The 25,753-nt window shown below is 42.7% G+C and overlaps 1 protein-coding gene across 1 annotated transcript; it reads left to right on the top strand.

Moving 5' to 3' along the window:
* The first annotated feature begins 16,285 nt into the window (after positions 1–16,285).
* Positions 16,286–25,666, top strand: LOC108887084 (pancreas transcription factor 1 subunit alpha). Its single transcript, XM_018682262.2, has 2 exons — positions 16,286–18,056; positions 18,801–25,666. The coding sequence occupies exons 1-2, from the start codon at positions 17,477–17,479 to the stop codon at positions 18,836–18,838; spliced, it is 618 nt and encodes a 205-aa protein (XP_018537778.1). The 5' UTR covers positions 16,286–17,476; the 3' UTR covers positions 18,839–25,666.
* Positions 25,667–25,753: the final 87 nt, after the last annotated feature.

The following is a 25,753-nucleotide window of genomic DNA, read 5'->3' as shown; positions in this document are numbered from 1 at the left end:
CACAAAAGAGGAGAACATCACCACCAGTTTACTTCACTGACTTAAAACCTTTTGGTTCAGACATCTTTGATCCAAACAGTACAATGACTAAGTCTCATCACCCAGCATGGCATTTCCTTTTGCTCATTTACTGATGATGTAGACGGTAAATTAAACGATGTTTCGACATCAATCGCACCCTTTGGATGTGGAGTGGATCAGCGTGTATTCACAAAGTAGAGAAGGTAGAAAATGATTTTGACTGTCGGCCCTGTGTCGTATAAACCAACCCCTCACCTTGCCACTTGAGGTCACATCAAGGACCTCCAGGACTCGACCTGAGCATCACTCACCCCCTCGCCTCCTCTCCTCTCCTCGCATCCCATCCTCCGGCCTAATTCAAAGCATCTTGTGGGGCGACTGCAGCGGAGAGAAGGATGTGGCTGAGGCAAATAAAAGAATCATAACAACAGGATCAAAGCGGTCCTGCAAATCTATTCCTTCTGGACATGGCGGCTTTTGCATGAAACAAAGAAAGTCAAAGACAAGACAGACAGGGCGATGCACAGAGAGGGAAGGAAGGGATCAAAGAAAAGAAAAGGGGAGAGAAGGGGAAGAGGGGCTGAGTCCTGAACTCTGTATCTCATGGAGAGGGTCATCGTCAGCGCGTGCTGCTGTTTGATTGATGCTCTGCTCTGACATTCCAGCTTCTTTATGCGTCTCTCACTCTTCTGAATGTTGATCACACCCACTCACTCTCTGTGCTTTCGATCAAACAGCTGTGTCAAGACTTATCCATAACTCTAACCAGTCATACTGCCTTTTATATTCTTAACTTAATACTTTGCATGTCAGTTTACTGGTTCTCTGCTTGATGGAAAGCTGAAAAATAAGAGAAAACAAAAGAAAACCAGCTGGCCTCAAACATTCAAAATATGTTGCTGCGCCAAATCTTGAACGTTTTATGTTCATGTTTGTATCATTATGGATGTGTGAATACAGTTCTGCTGATGATTCATGAGCTGTGACAATCTTACACTTATACATTCTGGTGTTTTTGTCTGTTTTTTAAATAGCAGCAACATTGAATTTAGATTTTCTAAATGACTTTTGCTTTGTGGACACATTCTTATCTATGTGTTCTGCAAGAAGTTGCATGATACTGAGTAATTAGCTTAAAACTTTTTTTAATCCTCTGGAGTCTAGGTTCATTTTGGATCATTTCTGCTTAGCATTCTTTTTTGTCTTTGTTTAGAACCTTCGAAACTGTCCCTTGGCATGCATGATGTTCCTTTTTCCAACCCAAACTCAGCTGCAAGTCTGACTTATCATGTTATTAATTCAACCAAGCATAAAGCTGCATAAGGGAACTCAAATGACATGCAGGCACCTATAAATCTTTAGCGATAACCACTCAAAATATTACCATAGAACTGCTCAAGAATGCAGCAGGAAGAAAAATGTAATAGAGTTTATTTATGTGTAAAATGATCCCAACTCAGTTTCTTTAAAAATGTACACTCAGTTGGCATTTAGTTTAGTTTTGGAGGATGTAATGTTGACAGGTGTTCCTATTATTTTACCCCATTCGAATCCATGAGTGTAGGCTAAATGACAGCCTCCTCCACAGTTTCAACAAAACCTGAACATGATGACCTTCATGACGGAGGATTTATAGCAGGACTGTTGTATTGGACTTCATTAGTATTAGCTGCGTGTTCCAAATAATCTGACAACCATGTGTTGCCTGTAAATCCCTGAGAATATTAAAAGTTTTAAGATTTGTTGCTTTTTTTAAATTGTTAAAAAAAGCCGGCTTCTCTTACATGATCTACTAATGAAGTAACGTTACTAAAAAATAAATCATGCTCTTTACTAATGAATAGACAGATGCCAGATAAATGGAGGAGAGTGTAGAAAATGTTATATCAATGCAAATATTGCTGTGGTAACTTTTCGTGGCACCTGATGTGTTCTCAACAATACGTATTTGCGAGTAAAAATGTGGGAGGAAAATTGAAGGCAAGAAGTTCTTGTTTACCACTTAGTGTTACATCCTTTCAACACTGTCTTTGTGGAGTCTTTTATTTGACGTATCGTCTCTTTATCGCACAGAAAGTCTTTGGCTTTGCTGTGAAGTTAAATCTATGTCTGGTGATACAGAATGTGAATGAAATTTAAGAAAATCAAAGACATACAAGTTTGTAGGGCTCATCCACAGGACATTTCTGCTCTGAATCAGTTTGAAATGGGCACATTGATCATCTGGTCTAATAGTATAAAGCTGAAATGTTGTGGTAAAAGCTCTAGAACCTGCTATTCTTTCCTCAGAACTCCTCCCTGTTTCATCTCCCTCAGGCTGGAACCGAGATTTCTGAGTAAAAAAAAAAAAAAGCCAAGCCAAATCTGCACTCTGCACGAACTGCATATTTTTATCATGATGCATCGATCCTCATAATTCACATGGTTCTGTCATTTTACACTCAATTTACAATATGTTACAGCTTGGGAATCCACAACACATTTTCTCTGACTTAAAAGAAGAAAGAAAATTACGGACAGGCACAGGGCAAAACCCAGCAGAGCCGCTCACTCAGGGCACTGTTGCTTGGACTGTGCACTCTGTTTTGAAACACATAAAAGAAAATCAGGATTTTGCATGAAAAACCGCAACATAACTAGTGCCCCCCACCCCCACCCCTCGCTCTGCTTCCCCCTCACAGTTCCCAAGAGGAAAGGAAAATGTGGATTCTCAGAAGTATTATTCCAAAATAATATACACACTATGAACAAGAGTGAGAAATACATATTCCAGATCCTTTCTAAAATCCCTCGTGTTTGGGCCCAGGCCTTTTTGTTTGACTCTGCTGAGCTGCCAGGGGGTCCAGAGGGATTGGCAGGTTTACAGTTTGGGGGTAAGTGGGGGCTGCTGGGAGGTTGGGGTGTTTGCTGTGTAAAGAGCCACCTCCTGAAAGTCTTTCTGAAACAAAGAAGTCGCTGTGTGACAGTTTCAGTGGAAGCTTCCCAGTCACTGTATAGGCCTTTGTAATCACCACAAAAGAACATACCAACAGAGTAAGTCCATAACTCATCCACACAAACAAACTCTGATGTCGGTAAATGAGGCCGAACTCCAACCCCTGAAGGGTGAGACTTGGCTTTTGCGGCGAAGCTTGATGAAGGCAAACAATGCAGCTGTATGCTGAGGAGAGGACGGAGACGGGAGAGTGGAAAGTGGCAAAACACTTCATCCAGGACTGCGCAGTGCTGGCGTGAAACTTCCAATCAATGCACCATAGATTGTAAATGTCTTGAGAAATTTGTGTTATGGTAAAAAAAAAATTACTGGACATGTCCCATTTGTGCCGCTGGGTATTTGTGCAATCACTTTGGTGCAACTTGATGGTGATGACAAAAAGTTTGGATGATTTTTAGATTGAAAGCTGCTGGATGTTATTTTAGATCACTTGGCTTCATCATAGACTGTCCATAGAGACCATCTGTTAACAATTATCATGTACAATGTCTATGAAAAAAATCTGTCTGTTGTCAGGCAAAGACATTTAGTTTCTGCACAAATGAAATTAGTTAATCAACATGAATTACAGCACAATTACTATGAATAGTTTTATCTACATGTCAATGAGACACATAGACTTAATTAGTGTTCGTTAGACTTGTTGTCTCATTAACTTCTCACTCCTCACATAGTGACAGCAGAGCCTGGGTGGCCGACGTCGGCGCTCAGACGAATCTTTACGCTGATGTTGTGTGAAACCCTCCGTCGGTGAGACCCCTGCTTTTGGTCTAAACTTATCAGTGTATGGTTTGACATGGCTGCCAAAGACCTCACAGACTGCACTTGTAAGGACAGAGGAACTCGGAGGCCTGAGGAAAAACCTCGGCCAAGGCCATCCATGACAGCTGGCATGCCACACGGCCTAAAACAATACACAGTCTGTCCCTCCTGACAGCCATCAGTACACACGTACAGTCACGGCAGGGGGAAGAACACACGCTCGCCCTGACATCTCCAGACAGCGAAAAATAAACGGACAGATGGAAAAAGAAGATACATAATGAATACCAGTGGTCTGGGAGAAAGGAAAGCTGATCTTCTTCTCCATCGTACAGAACGATGTCTACGCTCCGGGTGTCACTGTGTAATAAAGATCTTGCTAGCCCTTTTCAGTCAAGACCCTTCCATGTGCATGCTCCCTAAGTGTCATTGGAGAGTTAGCGCTAGGACCATGAAAGCACTAGCCGCAGGTCATTAAAATACCTTTGAGAATATGGGATGCTTATCAAATAATATGAACCACATTGCTCCACTTTCCCCTCTCTGTGTAAATGGGGAGTGGATGTGGGGTTGGGGTAGATATCTCTACCTTTTCAAGTGGTCTTTGAAGTCTAGGCCTTGAAACAAACGCCTGGGAAAGTGGAAAACTTTATACATAAGTACAGTGGAGTGCTGGCTTCTGTAAAGGTCACGGCCTTAGCTGTTTCTTACACTTTCTTGTCTCCCTGTCTGAAAAAAGCCAGGAGAGTTGGATGTAATGTATCTGTTCCTGTGTGAAAACAGCTGTGAACACATTTTGCGGCAAGAATTTCAGAACAAATCATCTTTCTTTGCCGTTGTTTTGTTTTAGGTCAAAACAAGGCCTACAGCTGAAATCACTGACCTGAAAAAACGCCATCAGATGCCCTGTAAAAATACCAATCATCATCTCCTCATAAAACAAATGGATGGACTCTCAGAAGGAGGAGGATTTTCCACCATGGTCTTTTTTTTCCAAGCTTCAAATGTCCAGCTGATTTAACAAGAAGAGAATACCGGAGCAGCACGTCAGTGGAGACAATGGAATCTGTCCAAAGTCACTTTGTCAAATTTTTGCCATGGTGGTGCTGGACTGGAGTGTATTTTGTGGACTTTCCTTTTACAACTTGAATTAAGGAATCATTTTAAAAATAGAGTCATGTTATACATGGTATTTTCAAACCTATCACCATCTACTGTTTAAAAAAATAGCATTAACCCTCCATATCTAGACAAATGTGGCTGGGACAGTGGTGCTGGTTTAAAACTGTGTGACATGTAAATATAAAAAGATAAAATCACAGAAAAATCAACATTCAAACATTCCATCTTTAGACCGCAGAAATGTCTCTCTTGTGATGATTGTTTAGTTTTTGTTTTAATTTCTGTTTGAAAACCAGTGGAAATGGAGCACAGAGTTAGTTCAGGCAAAGAACTGAAGTTGTGCTTGATCGGCTGCGTCAGTCATGCTTCATAATCATTGGCTTGGTCTGCAGCTGCTAGGCTACCAGCTGACTAATACTGTCCCAACATATTTATGCAGTGTACAGCACGGTCATTATAATCTGACATCACCTGCTTTAGTGTTGATTTAAGTGAGATTTAAGTAGTGAATCCTCCTCTGAGCACAGCCTTTTCCCTAACTGTATCACCATTTGTTATAAACGGTCAATTCCATGGAGAAAATGTCTCTGAATCAGGAAAATAAAAAGTGAACTCTTGACCTTAAAGTCAACGGGGCAACATCAGGCTAAGAAAAGTTTCAGGACGATGTTTCCTCTCAGCAGGTCCACACATTGGTGGTCACGAATGGCTGAAATGTGCTGCTGTTGAGTTTATTTTTTACATCTCTGTTAATAATGATGCTCCCTGACAACACTTCCATGAACTGCCTGCTCTGAAACAGCATCATCTTCCCCATAAATATCATTGAATCATGTTGGTCACAAAGGAAAAGGTTCATTCTATCGATAACACTGAAATGAAGAAAGTATATCCTATTACATAATATATTCCAAAAGGTGGTTTTCAAATAAGATTGTCCCACTTGACTTTTCTGCGCTGCACATTAGTGACTTGATGCCTGTTGTTTGACTCATGCTCCACTCTGGATGTTGAATTCCTTCATAGTGCAGTTTAATCAGGTATTGAGTAAACAGGTCTGGGGTACAGCAGCCTGACGCCGCTGTCTGTCTTTGACATTTCCCTCTGACGTTCTCAGTCACCCCGCCTTGGAATTCCTCCTGCATGGCTCACACTCCTCTGCTTCGAGCCAAGCCGGATCCCCCCGGGGCCCATCTTTGGGAGGAAATTATTTTTCATTGCCCCCAAAACACCGTGATTCTTGCCAGTTTGGCCCGGTCCACCTTGTGCTAGTCTTCAGGTTATAAGGCTGAGCTTCTTCCTGCCCGTGAGGGGGCAGCTGTGGGGTCAGGCATTCAATAAAAGCAGGTCACAACCCAAGCTTCAGTCCTCCAGTGCATCTTCACTGTTGTCATGTTAGTTTTGTTTCATTTCGAGCAGGAGACACAGCGGTTTCATTGTCAAACAAAGGTTTCATGTTTTATTATTAAACTTTGTGTTTTCAGTGGTTAGCTTTCAGGACTGGGAAACCCTCACCAAAAATATTTCACTTCAAATAATCTTAAGTGACTGAAAATAAATTTTTTGCTGTTGTGGCTTCCCTTATGAGCCGCACTGAACATTTAAAAAGCTTGTTTTTGACCATTTTTGCTGTCGCTGACTTACATTCTGTTTGATGTTAATCCAATAATTGGGAGGTTTGGGTATCCACTCTTAATTCACTGTTTGACATGTCATGACTTTGGCCTGGAGAATGCAGTGACTCATCAAATTGGCTAGATGGCTCCAGTGTTTCAGGTGACTCAGCAGGAAATCCACTGACACAATTGATTACAGTGGCTGTGTGTATGTATTTTCGAAAATGTTTTGCTCATTTCCACAAGACACTCAGAAAGAAATCTTTCCCACAAGACAGAGGAGACAAGTGAAGGGAGCAGAGACGAGGAGGAAACAAAGGGCTGTGTGGAGCCTCTGTCGCTCAGCATGATTGTTAGAATAGCATCAACACATTGTCATAAGTGTTCAAGTACTTTTTAAAATATAAGATGTTTGATGAACAGCTCTTAAGTTGTTTCTGTAAGAGTTGAGCCAAGGGAAATACTGATGCTTTAAAGGAGCAGTTTGACATTTTGGAAAATGCGCTTCTTTGCTTTCATACCGAGAGTTTAAAATATAAAACAAATACACAAAACCTACAGCCAAGCAGGTTGAAACAGCTGGCCTGGCTTTGTCAAAGGGTAACAAAATAGACCTACTAACACCTCTAAAGCTCACTAGTTCATGTATTATATCATGTGTGTTTAATCTGAGAATAGAGAGAGATACTGTATCAAAATCACTGATGGACATTTACAAGAACATTTGAAAACAAATTGCGAGCTTGAGCCAAGCCATAATGTATCTGTTACACTTAGAATGTACTTTTTTGTCTTTTCTAGATGCCATAGAGAAACTTCAAGTCGACTTCAGATTTTGGACTCTTTGCAGTGTCCTTGAAGAGAGCCTGGAAGCTGTGGAGATGAAGGGGAAAGAGGATGGTTGGGAAACCAGCACCGGTGCTCCTGTGGTGTCTGGCTGAACAGGGGAAGAAGCTCTGGATTGTCAGGTGTCTTCCTGACCCGCTCTTTCTTCCTTTTCCATTTGATTCCTCACTTTCTGTCTTCCTCTTCTGTCTCTGTCTCGCTTTGTTTCCCTCTCTATTTCATATTTCTCTCATTCTTCCCTCTCTCCTTTCCCCATCCAACTGTGGCAGGAGAAATACAATGAATCATTGATACTCAGTTTTCTCTCATGGATGCATTTTCCAGCTCCTGGGAATCTAATTTCCTGTTTCTGCTCCTGTCAACTGATTGGTGTTTATGTTAAGAAATCTGTTTCTTATAACCTTTTTGTTTTCCGGTCTTTATTCCTTCTCTCCTCCATCCCACCACGTTCTCTCTGTCGTTTTTCCCTCAGTTTTGCTCACTATTGTTCATATGAAATGCTCCAAGATTAGGCCTACTCAAGGATAAGGGGGTTTTAGTCCTTGGCAGTTATAAAATAGCAACACCTACAGCATGAGTCCTTACTGGGGAAGGGGTGTGTGTGTTCAGTAGGCTTGTGTGTGTCGGAGGTGGGCTTGTCTGAAATGGAAAAAGCACATTAGTCCCGGATGGAGAGAGAACTTCTTGCACTCCTCGCACTGAGGTTGTAAGAGTCACTAGTTGGCCTGTAGTTAATTTAGATGTCACAGAAATCCCCATGCAGTGCCGTTTATCCTCAGTTGACACTGGACTAATGGTGTGCCAGCATTAATGCAGAAATAGGGAATCTGTTTTGGTGAAAACACATGAGAAATAATTTTTAATGAGACACAAAACAGAACTGTCCTCAGCTCACGATGCTCTGGTCCCTCCCTTCTTTCTCGCAGTGTAAAATTAGAGCGTCATGCCACAGGCAGTATGAGGTTAGAGGTCAATTATGGTTGCACAGCCTCTATGGGAGAATTTCCTTTATTCTGCTCAGCGAGCTGAGGCTCTCTGTGGAGGGAGACCTCTGTGGAATCAGTTGAAAGTTGGATCTGGATCATATTCCAAATTAAACCTCCATGAGGGTATCTTTTTTTTTTTTCTTTACTTGATCTTGGGAGGATTTGCTGAGTGCATGTGAAAATTGGAGGTTAAGTGCCTTGCTCAGCAGACCCTCGATGTGGCAGCTGTTTAGGGAAGAGAAAGCGATGAGAATTACGAAACAGATTTGAACTGAGTTGGTCTGAGATTTGAATCAGAAATGGCGACACCGTGAGGCTGCCAGGCCACCAGTGGGACTTCTATCTTATAAAATGATGAGATGTCATTTTGTTTTTTTATACAGATTAAATAAACATGATACAATGTGGAGGTGCTGGTTGGTTGGCGTTGTAACTTACAGACAGAGCCAGGCTCCCTTCACTGTGCAAACTTCCTTTAAATATCAGACGAATAAGAGAACGAGGACTGTATTTCAAGACCAGGCAATGTAAGCATCCAACCAACACCCATGGGGTCTCTGAGGTGGCGCCACCCAGGGGGAAGGAGCATGGCGTTCCAGCAAGGAATGTGCCTCTCACGTCTGCAAATGGATCGGAATATTTGCAGGAATTTGCTGCTCTTTATTTTCAGTGCTGTGTTCTTTGTGATTTAAAATTGCTCAGGCCTCATTGCTAATGTGTGTTGTCTGGTGGTATGATTTGGTGCAGGCAGAGCGGGGCACCCGGGAGGGATGGGGTGGGGGGATGGGAGGGGGGCAGAGCACCACCCCTCACCCTCCCCACCCCTCCACCACCACCACCCCCACTGCAACTGTCAACTGGTAAATCAGCCTCTCATGGAAACCAGACGTTTAATTGTTTTCAGATGCCGAAGCTTTTGGTGTGAGCCGCGATGTGTGACTTTGCTCTGTTTTAAGGTTGGATTAATTCACTGCTGTTGATTGGAAATGCTTGCGTGCCTCGCAGACTTGAGGTCTGAGTGAATGTGGGGCAGATCTGGCTGAGGTCAAATAGTCACAGCAAAAACCGGGAAGAATTATTTAGGATTGTTTGTACCTATGAGCAGTAAACAGATGAGTTACCTCGCAGTGTTTGATCAGCTGTCAGTCACACAAAATTATGCCTAATGGACTTTCAAATATTTGTGTGTTATTATGAGGTAAATTTCACTCATTTGTTGTCTATGTGGGTCAACAGCATAAACACTACTTGGAAAATGGCTGTAACAGATGCATCGAGTTAAGACTTTCATTCCACTTAACAAAATCACCAACCTGTTGTACAACTCCAGCTGCTTGGAGTGTGTACTTCCACATTAGATCCACCAGACACTGACTGGTGAACAGATGATTAGGTAATGATTTCAGTGTTTAGCAAAGACATCTTCCATTCACCAGCTTTTCATACTGTCATGTCAAAATGCCCAGCATGCACCTCATCTCAGATCGCAGGCTACTGTAGATCACGTGAGCGTCGGCCCAAAGCAGGAAGATTCAGACGTACAGCGAGTCGAATGAAAAGCACTCATGAGAATTGGCGTCTCATTCTTTCTGCTGTGATATGAAACTCTATCACCACCTCTGTGTCTCTCCAGCATTTGGTGGATGATTCAAAAATTCAGTCAATCATTTTGTGATTGTTCCCCAGTCAGTTTCTAGCTTTTGCCTTTAAAGCTCGACCACTGCGATGGAGCTGCCGCGGTCTTCTAATGTTACAAAACTCTGACCACTGACTGACCGGTTCTGTTCTCCAGAGCAGCCTCGGTGCAGCTTTTGCTCGATCATGCCAACAACTCGGGGAAAAATAATAGAACCATCATTATTCTTTCAGATGGGCCCTGTTTGAAAAAGCTCTCTATATGTTTAACAGCCTAAACCTTCCTCCTGTACTCACCCACTCTCTTTCCTCTTTCAATATCCTTGGCAAGAGCTGCAATTTCCTCCTGGATGAGATGTTTTTGTCATATGCCAGTTGAACCTTTGTGGCACTTATTATGGCTTCCTGCACAATATACTTTTAATGCTGTATCGCTGGATTATTTGTCATAAGGGACAACAGTTGGGGTGAGTTGTATAGAGAGACAGCCATGATCAAAAATTAAATCATGAACCTTTTCAAGAGTGTTCCTTGCATGGTGTATGGCTGGCTGATGCAGAGGTATGGCAGTCGATTATTTTTTTTTTTTTAATTGGAAGTAATTTTCTTTCTTTCTCAGACTGTCATTAAAACGGTAGGGGACTTTATTACAAAGAATGTTCTGGTGGTGGCAACAGTGTGCAGAGCTTGATTTAATTTAAATGCAGTTACTTCTTGCTCATGTTTATTAAGACAACAACACATTCTTTGGTGTTGGTTTTGTATTTGTATTATTTGTGACAGAGCTAAAGGTTTGGGTTTTGATGGAAGAACTTCATGGCTGTAACTAATTTATTTTCAAAGTTGAATTTTATATTAAAATGGGAACTCACTATAACATTCAAACTTGGTTTTCAGTTGATAGTTTTTTAACTGGATCTGTGATGTACAGGAACTTAATATCTAAAATGATTTTGCTTAAACGTTATCACTTATATTCCTCTCTCATTAGAGGAAGGATCAGTCCCATCACAGAGCATCTGTCACCAGATGGGATCATTCATCTGAACAGAAGAAAAGAGATAATTGGATTATCAGATAATCACCCAGTTAACTACAGAGAGACATTAGAGATGCTCCCTGTTTGCATTCTTTGTTTTGTCTCTCTGGTCTCTGAGCATTCAACAGCTTATTCACCGTCTGTCTCCAGTGTTCTCTAACATCACTTTCTTTCACGCCATGCTTTGGACACCATATCCTATCCACCACTCGACCTGTAAGTGTGAATGTCCTCAGTGTCAGAGTTTCCTTTTCAGCTCTAAATCAGATCCAGAGCTCAGTCCACTCAAACACGGACTAGAAAAGACTGAACTGGGGGGAAAAAAGTTTCTTTCATTTTCTCTTAATAGAGATGAGAAAACGTGCAACACCTCGCTGACCTCAGCAACAGTGTCAGGAACAAAGAGAGATGAAGACAACTGGTGTGAGGAACAAAGCAAGCAGCTGGTCTTTAGGGCAGTGTGTCCGCCGGCATGTCTCTGCGGTGACCTAAGACGCCCTCGTGCCTGTTAAGACCATCTCCCGAGTATCATCCACGTGTGTCTGCGTGCGTGTGCGTCTCCGTGGACCTGATAGTGTTTTGTGCCAAGGAAGTGGAGTTGCAAGAGGAGCATATTCACATCTGGTTTCAGCAGGAGCGTCTCCATAAAAGATACCTACGGACTACACAACAAAATCATCACAGCTAAAACTCATCACTGCGTTAGTCCAGCCCCTGTCAGAGGGACGAATTTAGATAAAACTGAAAAAAGGGTTAGGGTTAGGAAAAAAAAAATCTCAGATTGAATCCCTGTGACAGAAATGTTATCTTCCAAACAAACACCAGAGAAGACTCTCCACCTGGATGATGATTTAAAGTTTGTATCTGGAAGGCTGTATTAAAACTTTGAGATGTGGAGTTTGGAAGTTGTGTGCATGAAGCGGTGAGGCCTCTAATGAAAGAGATCAAATCATATTTTTTTGAATCTGCTTCTTGTGAGTCCCCCAAACTTCATTGAACTGCAAAACTAAATTGCTGGAGTGCTCCTTTAAAGGCACCATCACCTCTGTTCTTTTCACCATTTTCCACAGGTAGAAAAAGATTTACAGCCCGTGTGCTTACATCATTACTATCATTACTAGACTATGATTTTAACAACTGTTACAACCGGACTGGTTCTGGTTTGCGCTGCCAAAAATCCACAGCATCATCGCTCTGATTTTGGTAGGGACTACCTCAGATTTTATTGGGTATAAAATGCTGTTTTCACTTATTAGAAAAATGCATGTGAACCTGAGAAGATCCCCCATGTTGCGTTGATTCTTAAGCTGGAAAATTGAAGTTTAAGATTGTTGATATTGCTGCGTTCCTCTCCAGTATATTGTTGGTGTCGTAGATCTAACACGTGACTGCAGCCTTGGCCCTTCTCGTTTCATTTTTCTTACTAGACCTGAATGTTTAAATGGCTTTTTTGTTATGGGTTGAGTGAGTTTCATAGTCCTTGAGATCAGGAAATGAGCATTATTTTAGTCCAAACTCCATCTGTTAGAGTCAGGTGATTTTTTTTTTTTTTCCTGGGTCATATTGACGTGGTACTCTGCAGGTGTCACCACTGCTCTACACCTCACCTCAGATCAGTCCTGTTCCACACAGACACACACCAGAAGTCTTACAGTAGATACACAAATTGGGTTTAATGAATATAATAGTGGAGTAGAGGGGATGCTGTACACATGTGCGCACATATAAACTCACATTATCTAAATACCACCTGTTGTCACGCAGTATATACACACCGCTAAACCGATGTGTTTTTATCAAGCCGAGGGCTGAGATCCAGCCTCGGGGTCGCGCAGGTCCAGGGAGAGGGGTGGTACCCCTGGAGGGGTGTTTGCTTGAGGCCCACTTTATGACCGTGATGCTTTTTCCAGACCAGATCTGGGCCCGAAACGCAGACATGAATGGGCACGGAGCCAATGAGCTGCTTCTTAACTTTAAGAATTGGATTTGTTTCCTGGGCGGGTTCAGCAGGAGTACCTGAGTTTGTTGTGATGGCACACGTCACACACACATCTCACAAATGACTTAAATTCAGATCCAGGAGAGTGCACATTAAGCCTGTGTTGCAGATACAGTGACAGCTTATGTAGGCAACGCACGCTGCCTCAAATCCAACACTTTTTTCACATGCAAGAGAGATTTGCACGCAATCAGTCGAGGCATTTCCTGCATTATTTTCATTCAGTTGACTGGTGCGCCCTTTGATGATAAGCACATACTGTTCATTGCATTAACGCTGAATGTAGCTTACCTTTAAAGGTAAAGGCCCGGGGGCTATCTGAATCCGAATCTGTGGTCAAGGGTAACTTCTGCTCTGAGCTATCGCTTCAGTGTGCCGTGACACTCTAATGGGCTCAGTCCCAGTGCGGATCAAAGAGCTGTTTTGTGGCCAAACGCTGAAGATTACACTTGGCTGCTATGGCTGCTATGCCATTCTCTCACAGCGGCCAAGACGGATCCCAGAGGCCCTCAGAACCAAGATGTTTATCTGCCCTGTACCCAAACAAACAAGATGTGCGTCATTGAACAGAACCCTGAAATGTTAATCTTTCTTTTTGTTGTTGCATCGATGGCGAGCGGACTATCTCATGTCTGCTGCTCACAACTTTAACAGTGAGTGAGTGCGTATGTGGGCTTGTTTTGGTCTGTTTGTGGGGTCCGAAAACTGAGAGCCTACTATTCTTGTGGGGTCCAGCATCTTTGTGGGGACCAATATGCTGAACTCCACAAGTTTAAATGGCTGTTTGAGGGTTAAGGCTTGGTTTTAGGGGTTGTTTGTGTGTGTGTGAGAGAGAGAGAGGGGTTAGAGGCAGAAATAGAGACACAGAGAGAGAGACTGAGAGTCAGAGGAACAGAAAGAGAGGGGTTTGGACACAGCAGCAACATTATTGCAGCGCATTTTTGGCACCGACTCTGAGGAGTCCATCAGAGTTTAGCAGCACAGCTCAGTAATTTGTAGGAAATGACACAAGCTCCGAGTGAGCTAACTGTGTCCACATTAACCCTCAACGTATGTCACCGATTAGAAATCATAATATAATAAAGGACATGAAAGAGCAGGTGTGGATCGATTCTGATGTGCGTTTGATTCACGGTTTCATTGACTTCCTTGTTTTCCACACGGTGACTCCCAGGTGGGAAACCGCTTCAAACCCGCAGTCTTAATTGCGAGCATGTGGTCCGTGCGCAGCGTCCAAGGTGCACTTGACTTTTCCAGGCTGTCCGGTCCTCCGGGCTTCGAGTCCTGGACCTGGTTTTACAGCACGGAGGAGCAGGTTTTGGGCCGCGGTGCAGAGCAGGCTGCATGTCAGTGAATTAACGCACCACACACACTGAACGAGCGTCTTTAAAGGCAAAACCCGATTTTACCTGTCAGTCGGGAGATGTGGAAGTTCGTTACCAGCCCGCTCAGTGTTGTTTATCGCTCCAGTTTCACTTTCCCCTCATTTATTTCGATTTTTCTTAAGGATTCCTGTCACTCGTTATTTTCAAACCCCTCGGCCCTCTTCAATTGTTGCACAGACAATGACGGCGGATCTGGATCTGACAGCTCGGACTAAACCAAGCCGACACCGTCAGCTGGGAGAGAGAGAGGGATGCGTGTGACGGGCTGGCAGAAGGTCCTGACAGGGACCGCGCCTCTCAATACCACGGCCTGTCTGCTGTTTCCTCATTAATGAGAAAGCCGAGCAAACACGCTGCGGTTTGTCCCGCTGAGCCAATCTGATCTCGTTTTACTATGATGGGCTGTAAAAACCGGTCCATCTGAACACGCCACCGAGCCTGTAAAGTCCAGCTCCTGAGTCTTAAAATCCTTTTTATGGAATGAGATAATTTCACTTGTTGTTATTTTAATTTTCCAGCGTTAGGGCTCAAAAACCTAGAGCTCATACACAGCAACTTTTTACTTAAATACCATGTTCATAATCTGAAATATAAATTTGTAGAGTAGTTTCCTCTCATCAGTCTATTATTAGAGGGTGTCCGGGATTAGAAATGTAAAGAAAGTGAACTAATGTCGTGTTAATTCGTCAGTTTCTCGTCTGTCTCGATGTTTGGCTCGATCACCGCGCATCAGTTCATCAGGGAGTTGCGTCCTTTTCACGTGTTAATTGAAAGCTTAAAAGCTGTTGTGACTCAGTCCAGGGAGGAAATGGGTGCAACGCTGATGCGTTTCCCGGAACAAATACTAAACTCTCTACAGGGAAATCAGAGTTACTTAAGGAGAAGGCCGACAGGACTGAGGCCTTTATTCGCCTGTGCGTCATCTTCCAAAATCCCTGGATTGTTTTTTCAATAGAAATCACATCTGCAATGATTTAGGAAGAATAAATTATTTCAACGCCTTATCAAACTTGGACACCTCCAGGAAATGAGCATGAAATAGGCCCAACATGCCAGGAAGCTGCAGATTCTGGTTTAAAAAACAATTAAACATTTACATTTATCTACTTTAAAATTCATTCAAATACAATCATCTCCAACACCTGTGAAGATAAAGTGTTTAGGCTGCACTTATTCACCATTAACTAGCTGCTTATTAGCTCTTTATTAGTCGTCTTAAAGTACTTATTAATCCCTTGTTCTGCGTGAGAGTTTTCCCTCAATAACCTCCTGATTACTGTTTATTGAGGAAGCTGTTGTTCATGAATTATGAACTGAATATTCTTTGCTCAGTGTGGAGCTTATACTGTTGATTCTTACATAACAAAACACAAAACTACAAGTGTTAATAGCATCCAGATAAGTTTAAATGAAGCATCTGTAACTCAGAATATGTTCCCTGTTCTAAACTGAGGCCTTGATCAGAAGTAAAGTGTATGTTCACATTGGCCTGTGTTTAATCTTTGTGCAGTTCTATTTTTGTGAAGCTTTTCAGTTGTATTTATTGTATCGGCATCAGAGATTTGACTGAAAGTCTGTGTGATATTTTACATATATATTGTACATTATGAGGTGAAGTTTAGGCAGTTTAGGAAGAAAAAATCTTTTCTATATGTTTGAAAATGTTTGTCTAGCACCAAAAATAAATACATTTCCACTCACGTTGACTTCTACCACTGAACAGATGCTTCATTCAGACTTTTAACACTTGTAGTTTTGTGTTTTGTTTTGTAAGAATAGTGTTAATAAGGTCCACACTGAGCCAAACATATGCAGATCATAATTCATGAACAGCAGCTTCCTTACTTCCTATCAATCAGCAGGAATCAGGAGGTTATTGAGGGAAACTCTTAGTTAATGTTTAGTTTGTAATGACTAATAAAATACTATTAAGCAGTTAGTTAATGGTGAGTAGGTGCAGCCTAATGTAGTTACCAAATGTTTGGTCTTGTCACCAACTGTCAGTCTCAAGCTTCACCTGTCTCATTGTTAGTCGTCTGGATAAATCTGGTTAAATCAGCTGCTGCCTCCTGATAAAGACTCTCTCCTCGGCGAAAGGCCTCACGCCGCCTGTGTTTACCGCAACAAACAGATTCCCTTTAAATTAGCATCCTGAAGGACTTTGTCAAATCAAAACCACGTGTTCGCAAACATACAGCCTTGTTGAATTAAAGTTCATCCCCGAAGCTGCCCTCCATCCAACCTCGAAGAAAGAACTCCCTCAATTTGATTAACCCCAGCGTAATTACAGCGTGCGTCCTCGCCATGGTTTGCCATTTACTCAGTCATATCATTTGCAAATTAGGAGCGTATTAATGTGGCCACTAGACCCAAATTATGTGGGACGAGTTGTGGTGATTCTGCCGGAATATTTTACATCTTGTAGGTCTGTTTGGTATCTGACTTCAGTGCGTAAAAATACGTCTACACCGGAATAAACCCAAAGGCAAAAAAACATGAAATCTGCTCCTTCTCCATTAAAATCTCGTTACATTTCGTACTAACAAAAAGCTTTCATGTGTTTGTGACAGTAGTGTTTGTTGTCAGCTGAGCTTTAATAGATAAAACAGTCCCATTCAGAGGCCATCGGGTTTGCGTGGCCTGCTGCGCCATAATGCTCGGCACAAGCCCCTCCAATGACTGTTAAATACCGAGTGTTTTTTGTCAATATTAGCGAGAATACTTGGGGGGAGTTTATAATTGGACACGTGTTTTCCCCGCTTTTTGTCGTTTGGAGATCAACTGATTCCTTTGTAATTCGTTGTTAAAGCAATGGGCGATCCACAAGGAGGGGTAGAGTGTCCTTAAGAGCCCCCTTTCAGCCTTTACAATTGTCCAGAGCGACCCGCCGAGAAACATGGAGACCCTGGAAGTATTTAATCCAGGAGATGTGTCTGTGAGGCTGTCACACACAGGAGATTCAGGCACGTGCAGGTTGCCACAAAAGCCGACCATCGCAGACTTTGTCAACCACCCCTGCACAGTTTATTCCCCCAGTGAGGAGAAGAACTCGAGTCCTTTCCTTTAAAACATGGAGGACATACTTTTTGACTTCGACCACGATGGGACCACAGATTTTGCATTTTGGGGACAGATGGACCAAAACTTCCAGTTTCAGACCCAGCTGGACACCTTCCTGCTGGACTGCACAGCAGCCACAGGCCAGCTGTCCCCCTGGTCCTCGTTCGGCTGTCAGTCCGTGTTCCCGGACGCACAGCTGACCTTCACCGACCTGGACGTGCAGTCTCCCGGAGCGGGAGCCTGCGCCGACGGAGAGAGCTCCTCCGTGGACGAACCCCTGGAGGTGACCAAGCGCAGAGCGCGTCGGCTCGTGTCCCATCAGCCCTACAAGGTGCAGCGGCACGCCGCCAACATCCGGGAGAGGAAGAGGATGCTGAGCATCAATTCCGCCTTCGAGGAGCTGCGCTGCCACGTCCCGACGTTTCCCTACGAGAAGCGGCTGTCCAAGATCGACACGCTGAGACTGGCCATAGCGTACATCGCGCTGCTGAGAGAGATTCTCATGTCGGGCTGCGACCCGAAGTCCTATGTGGACGAGTGCATGAAGAATGGCTACAAGAATCAAACCAACGCCATCTGGAACACAAGCGGTGAGCTGATCACTCCCAATAACCCATAATCAGACTGCCAATAACTACTGAGTCAAATCATCACAGCAGGCCTAACGTCAGTCAGTTTAATTATGCTGACATAAGCATTAATTATGATCGATAATCAGTTAATTAAACAGGCATTAGGAGTCTTTAAAGCTCATGCAGGGTTTTGTAAATGACTGGATAATAGAGATGTAGAATAGTTGAAAGCTGTTAATTGGTTGTTGTATCATTAACATGAAACATTGGTCCTAAACAAAACAGAAAATATCTCATTTTAAAGCTTCAGCTGAGTTTCTGCTGATTAGAAAACAAAGCACAAGGTTACATTTATACCACAAACACACTGCTTAATTAAAATCTAATCAGTTTTCAGTGGACAGAAAGAATTCATTGTTGTTATTCACAGTAATCCCACAGAGCAAATGTCATTTGAAGCAGATTTCTGTGTGTTCGCAGCAGACTTTTATCCCCAGGTGTGTTTCCCTCAGGCATTTGCTCTTAAATAAGCCTCATTTTACCAAAGCACAAGTACCTGTATTCTTACTCCCTCCTTGCACTCAACTCATTCTGTGGGAATCTGCTCTGAAGCCTGTTAATGCGGCTTTTCAGGAGTGAGTGTGCCTCCATTCTGTAGGCCCAGGCCTAGGACTTGTTAAACAGTCATTAAAATGTATCAAAACTTATGTGTTTGTCCCGCTTTTGTTTCCCTCTGCCCCCATGTCCCACCCCCCTCCGCAGATCTGACAGCCCGCCTCTCGTGGATAAAGTGGGATTAACTGAAGAACATGGGGCACCCCGAGTGTGGAGGTGGTTCGGGTTTGTTCCTCCCTCTTCGCCCTCTCTCTCTCTCTTTCTACATGTCAAAGACAGGCGGCCTGGCGTGACAGAGCCAGCCGACCGACATCTGCGGACTTCTCACCGGGTCACACACCTCGGGCTTTCTCAACCACATCCACTCCTCCGTCCTCTGTGGCTTTTAATATTCTAATTTATTGTTGACTGGTAATTGAGAGCCATTGTTTCTGGGGGCTGGGGAGGGAAAGAAGGTTGGCATTGTTTGCCCAAATGGATGGCACTTGTAGCGGAGAGAGACAGAGAGAGGGGCACGCTGACATGGGATTGAATGGGCCTTCCTAAGGGCTCATACTTCTGCATGTGGCGCTGAAGTGTTTTCTGGACTGGCGCTCATTAGGCTGCGAGTCGATGTGTTAAAAAGAGCCTTAATCATGGAAATGAGACGACGGGCGTGAGAAGCTGATTGGTGCGATGTGTTTTAGTGTGTCAGGTGCTGTCTCCAATGATGGCAGTAAGGTTAATTGTGTACTGTTTCATGTGCAACCTCTATCATCTGTTTTGTTATGTATTTATTTATTTATTTATTTCTAATTATTGCTTATTTATTTTATTACCTTCTAGTAGTTGAAATCCTCAGTCTTTCAGAAGTCTCAGGCAGTCGCCTGCAGATCATGCTGCTTTTGGACTGAACCACCTTTCCTGATTTATCTCCCTCTTAAATGACTCAAAATCACATTTAGATTTGGAAGGATGTTTCTATCCAGACCAGGTGACTAAGTTTATCCAATTTCTTATTACTCACACCCCATGAATTTTGTCAGCACCTCAGGACAGTGAGTCCGACATCACATGACAGTTCCTCAGCGTAAGCTTCATTCCCCGGCCAAAAATCAAACAGGACAAAATCACATTGAATCTATATTACTTTGCAGTAGCATCAAATAAATCCTAACAGCTGCTCTCATCACGGAGCTGTAGACACAGTGTAAAAATACTCCACTACAAGTAAAAGTATCAAAAGTAAAAGTACTTGTCGTGCAAAACAAAATGGCTCTTGTCAGTTTGATATAATTATTATTATATTTAATATATTATTGGGTTATTTTTCAGCTTGATTGCTCCGTTCATCATAGGTTTTGTATATAACTTGATCTGCATAGTAACTGGTAACTACTGCTGTGAAATAAATACAGTGGAATAAAAAAAAATACCAATGTTATTACAACTAACCAGATAATGTCTGTATCAGATTCTATGGCAATGCAATATATGCAAAAACAATTGTTGAGACATTTCAGTCCCATGTCGACCAAAGTCATATCACCAGCCGTGTCACCAGGTTAGAAGATAAAGTAAACTCAGAATATCAGTGTTGAGACAGGTGCACTGCACATGCCAGTGTAACACAACATTTCAAATGACTGTTAGTGTCACACAACACATAACGATGGTGACACAACATGCCATGGCTGCTTTTTCCCCAGCAGTGTCGTTTCTCCTGACCTGAGCTTTTCGTCTCAGCGGTCCACAGATGCCGCTCCAGGTGTACTGGTCAGATGTGTAAAACAGGCGAGGGGAGTCAACAACACACCCATTCTTCTTCAGCACGTGTAATTTTAGTGCCTGTAATGGAGCCCTGAGGAAACAATTCAGTAATGAGATCTCCACTTAGGACATAGCTTGTGGGTGATGTATAGCTGATGAATTTCTGGTGAGGGAGTTTTGGTCACAGTAAATTAAAAATAAGTCCCTAGTTAGTCTGCAGACAGAATTAACGAGATTCAACCTTTTTATTTATTTGTTTTACTTGCAGTTATGTGCAGGCACATGCCATGTTTCCATCTAAGATGGGATGAAATAAACATCAAGGATGTATTAGTACTCAGATTCTTGTCCTCTGTGGAAACAATCCGCCTCATTACTTCTGTTTTGTCCCTGTGTGCGTGTTCGAGGCGAGCGCGTTAGTGTTTCACTGCTCCTACAGGTGTTACAGGTGTTGCCATGACTCCCTCTACACACATACTGTACACCTGTCTGATGTAAATACGCATCAGGGACCCTGGATTATGTGAGAGAAGGTTTTTCTGTGGCTCAGCTAAAGAACATGATTTGATTGAAAATGTGAATTTGAGAAGGACCTCACTGACCCCTGTGTCCCCCTAGTGGTATTGGTTGGTTTGTTTTATTAAGGGGTTTCCTCATAATAATAGTTTGGAGCTTCGAGTAGGAAATCAATAAATTCAGGGGCTTTGTTTTTAAGAGTTTATCAGGAACTGTAGCAACATTTGTGAAGCTCTGAATTTGACAAATAAAATGAGCATTAAAGTGACACTTTTTGTTGCTCTAAAAGACATTTTTATAGTCGAAGAGCAATACTACTACTAAAAAAAAGAAAGGTGTATGAGTGCATGACATAAAAAAGAAATGTTTAGAAAATGAAATCACCTAGCTGTCTTTATATTAGAGATAATACAGGAAATTATATTGATTATAAAGAATGTTATTACTTTTCTTTGTTTCCTAGATTAAAATATAAAAATATATGTCTAAAAAAACCCCGACAACTCCATCCCCTGATGAAGGCCATGAGATTTTACTGAAAGCTAGTAAAAGGACTTTGATTTATGATTTTTTTTTCCCCCCTTTGGTCATCTATTTAATTATGCGTTTATATATCCATTTAGAAATGGACTTTTCAGTGTCACCACGTAATTATCTCCTATCGTGGGATCCTGACCCATCAGAAACAGCTCTAAATACCATTCAGATGAGATATGATTCAGCCAAGGGGAAAATTTTGGGGGCCAGAATGAGTAAGATTCTTCCAGTCTGTGGACTGCATCAGGCTTTCTCTCTCTCTTTTTTTTTTTTTTAACGTTGGGGTAGTTTATTGATTTAACATCGGGCAGACTTACACTGACAAACACTGTGAGGCTGTTCTGCCATCAGTCGGCAGGTGTGTTTATCGTGTTAGTGTAACTCTGGAGTCTGGGCTTTGCACTTGTAAATATAATTAGTGTATCACATCCTGTTGAACAATGTAGGGATCTGGGCAGGAGAAATCTGAAACAGCCCCATCAAAAGGTCACGTATCTTTCAAATCAAACTTTTAATGTGCCTTTTGTTTGTCTCGGGACAAAAACACCAGAGTTATTCATACATATCACTTGATCCGTGAGCTACACTGCAGAGTCCACTGATGTAGAAAACATTTGCTGTACACACAAAGGTTGTTTTCAGAAAATATGGCTGCAATTTATGTGTATATCAAGTAATATGTTCTGTGCAATGTGGCACTGTGACAGTAAGAAAAAGAGAAATATACATCCTCATAGCAACAATGTCAAACTCTGGTTCTGTGTGGTCTGTAGTTTCTGCACATTTTTCAAAGTCCAGAGTTTTTCTACCAAGAGAAAAGTTTTTGTTCAGTTAGATATTAATGAATTCTCCCTTTGCAAATGTCCTGTGCTTAATCTGCTGTGTCTCACAATACTTTGACAGTAACTCAGTAATGACTGATACTGGCAGTGTTGATTCCTCTGTTGATATAATATGACAGTCTTTATCTCTTAAACGGTGCAGAAGGGCTCCCGTCTGTTTTCCTGATAAGACTGAACGTGGGTAGAGAGATTAGACAGGATTACTGTTGGCTGTCGTGACGTTTCTGTTGTGATCCTGGGAGCTGACCCATGCCATTTTTACATCTGTTGTATGCAACGTGCGTAACTGCTTGTTAAAAACTTGAACCTTTGTTCAGTTCTGGTGAGGACAGAGGTTTGAAAAGGCAACTGAGTACTGGGATGACATGTTTCCTGACGCAGGTTTTACAGCTGAATATGTACGAGTTACAGTCCATATATTTATTATCATCCATGGCAGCAGTAACCTACGACTTACCATGTTGCAGTCGAGCTTTAAAGAACCTTTCAGAACCTAAATACTGAGTTGACGAGACCTCATTCAGTAATGGATTGAAAACTAATCATGTCATAAAACTGAGCGTCCGATTTGAAAACAAACATCCTCCCCTCGCAAACAAAAATGCTGACTCCCCTGAAGCCTCGCACCCAGCGCTCGTCACCATGGTAACGCCGTGTGTTGGCACTTTAATAGCTGTGAAACTCTAGTTAAAAAGCTCACCTGCTTTTCTCATTACAGCTCCTCTTCACAACGGCGCGCTTTTAGCCTCTGAGCTAATAACTCAGATCAGAGAGTGTGAAGGAAAAATGCGGCGGCGTCTTTACAATGTGTCCCGGGGGCCTTCGCTCAGGGGGGGTGGATGTGTAGGACACACACACACACACACATTTGAAGCCTTCTCAGATGAGCACTGAAACGTTGAATAATTTCCTCCTTGAATTAGAGCTGCAGCCTACTCACTCTGCATGGAGAGAATAAACATTCAGACTCTGTAGTGTGAGCTAAGAAAAGGGCTGTGACATTAACTGTGAAGTGAAAGTTTCATGCAGCTTAATGAAACAGATGGAGGGTGTAGAAATGAATTATCTTCTGACTTTAGGCCACAGAGTAGATTTATTGTCCTGTAGCGTGAGGATAGACCCACAGCTGCGTCTGTAGCAGAGCTGAGAGCTGATGTTGTTGGTGACACAGGTGACACTGAGGCAGCGACAGTGGACTGTAAACGCCACCCCTGTGTTGACATCCGGCGAGCTTCACCCTGCCTGTCCTAGCCCAATCAACAGAACAAACACCACCACTGTTTGCCCAGCCTTCCAGCTCTGCCACCCCCCCCCCACCCAGAGTGCCTGAGCTCTCAGTCTAACCCAGCTTAGTCTAGTCTGGGGCCACCTGGCTAACACATCGCGCTGTGAACCTGGGCCGACCATCGTGCTAACCTTGGCACCAGGGTCACAAGTGCAGCACTAATTAGGCCACGTTATTTGTGCAGGAGGCTGCTCCATCAGCACCCGAGTGCACAGTCCCTCTGTCATTTGTTCAGCAAATTTACTCTGAACCCTGTCAGAAAGGCCCCACCCCCTCCCCTCCTGTTCAGCCTGGTTAAAGTTCAGATTCTGGAAGTAGCTCATGCATAATGAATATAATTGTGTTATAGCCAACATAATTGCTCTGGCAACACTGTTTTTTGTAACTGTCAGGTCAGTGAAGTGCGTTTGAGTTGAGCGTGGGTTGGATTTACGGTTTGTTCCTTTGTGCTGAGAGCTCGCTCTCTCTTATTGGACAAAACCGATCAAATAAACAGCTAATCCATTTGTGTATACATATGCAGCTGTGGTGGGAGAGCAGCTCAGGTATTAATCATATTCCTGTCCTTGAGCTACACACTGAACCCCAGGTTGATCCCATTGTGTTTGTATACAGGGTCAAAATGACATTTGCTTTGGACAAAGATGTCACGTGACTCACTCTAATATAAGTTTTCAAAATATCTTTTTGATTTTTCATATTTTTCAGCTTCATTCTGAGGAGCAGTCAGGGTGTTGGAAGTCGGGTACCGTACCTAACAGATACAGCATGTGTCTGAAATGGACACAGTACTGTATATCATGATTTCTTCTCTCCACACACATCTCCCATAGGGTGTGGATCCCTGGAGACCTGCACTTCAAAGCTTGACTTGTTCATTGGACGGCCATAACTCTACAGGGCAGCAGGGCAGAGTCAGGTACGTGAGCGTACAGGTTTCGGGGTGGGGTGGTTGTGTGTGTGTGTGTGCGTTGGAGAAAGGTTATTCTGCCCTGTTTCCCCCTCCACCTCCTGATATCAAAGCTGACTCTGACAGTGGGGGTCTCTGGCATCCCGGGCCCCTTTCCACACGGGAGACAAAGCATCGAGCAGCGAGTCTGCATCGTATTAAACAAAGCCTAAATGCTTCAAGCTGTTACACACTCCCCAATGAAACCTTTATGAAAGGGCCCCTAATGCGATTTCAGAAACACCTTGTCATCAGCCCTCGGGCAGCAGAGTGGAGAAGTGTGGATATGTGAATGAACGGACTCTTGGCGTTGCTGTGCCTATAGTTTTATAGCCCAATATGTACCTCATACTGATATTGCCTGTTGTTTCATTCACTGTCGAGGCCTTTGCTCTTATTAAAAACACAGCCGGTGACTGGTACTGTCAAATGCCAGTCTTGTTTTTTTCCTATAAATGAAAGTCTGTGGCTGTGCCCTTTGGGACGCTTCAGCAGCTGAGGAAGAGCTTGAACATCTTACTATTTTTAGCAATGAAGAAAACAATGCTTAATAAGTTCTGAATGATCCCATTCTTCTTTTGAAGTTACAGTATGTAACTAATTGCTTTTTTTTAATATTGATGCTGTGATGTTTTTCATACATGTCTTGTATTAATTCAACACTAAATTCAGAGTCTGACATGTGAGCTCTTGTTAAGAACTCACATGTGAGTCACATTTACACAACTTACAGAAAAAAAAGCGGCGCAATAAAGCAGACAAGAGTTTTAGTCCGAGACCGTTTGTTTTTTGTCAATTTAAAAATGTAAATACACCATTCTTTTTCAGTAGGTAGAATCACACCTTTATCTGCTGTGTAAAGCTAATAAATATAAACTATACACTCATTTTTCACTCTTTTATTTTAGCACTCCCTGTCATCAGGTGCTGTTTGCCCAGTTAGAGGTAGCGTATGTAAATGGTCGCTCTAATGGAAGCGGTCGGGCTACAAGTAGCTTTAAAAGCAATTGCACTGCTGGTAATAGAAACTGTATTCTGTGCAATGAGAACCAGCTGGGCCTTTCCTCTGTGGAACATCTTTGGTTCATCTTGAATCACTTTCTGACACACACACACACACACACACACACACACACACATAGATACAAGTGCATGTATGAAAAGGCAGCTTTAGCTACACTGATGCACACACAGTAATCAGGTGATAATGTGTACTGTACAC

Source organism: Lates calcarifer, linkage group LG1, assembly GCF_001640805.2.
Source record: "Lates calcarifer isolate ASB-BC8 linkage group LG1, TLL_Latcal_v3, whole genome shotgun sequence".
NCBI lineage: Eukaryota > Metazoa > Chordata > Actinopteri > Centropomidae > Lates > Lates calcarifer.
This window is presented reverse-complemented; position numbering and strand designations above follow the sequence as displayed.

Excerpts from the sequence above, each read along its gene's own strand:
- LOC108887084 (XM_018682262.2), top strand. The coding sequence starts at position 17,477 with ATGGAGGACATACTTTTTGACTTCGACCACGATGGGACCACAGATTTT. Across the intron at positions 18,057-18,800 it reads CGCCATCTGGAACACAAGCG|ATCTGACAGCCCGCCTCTCG; the intron begins GTGAGCTGATCA and ends CCCCCTCCGCAG.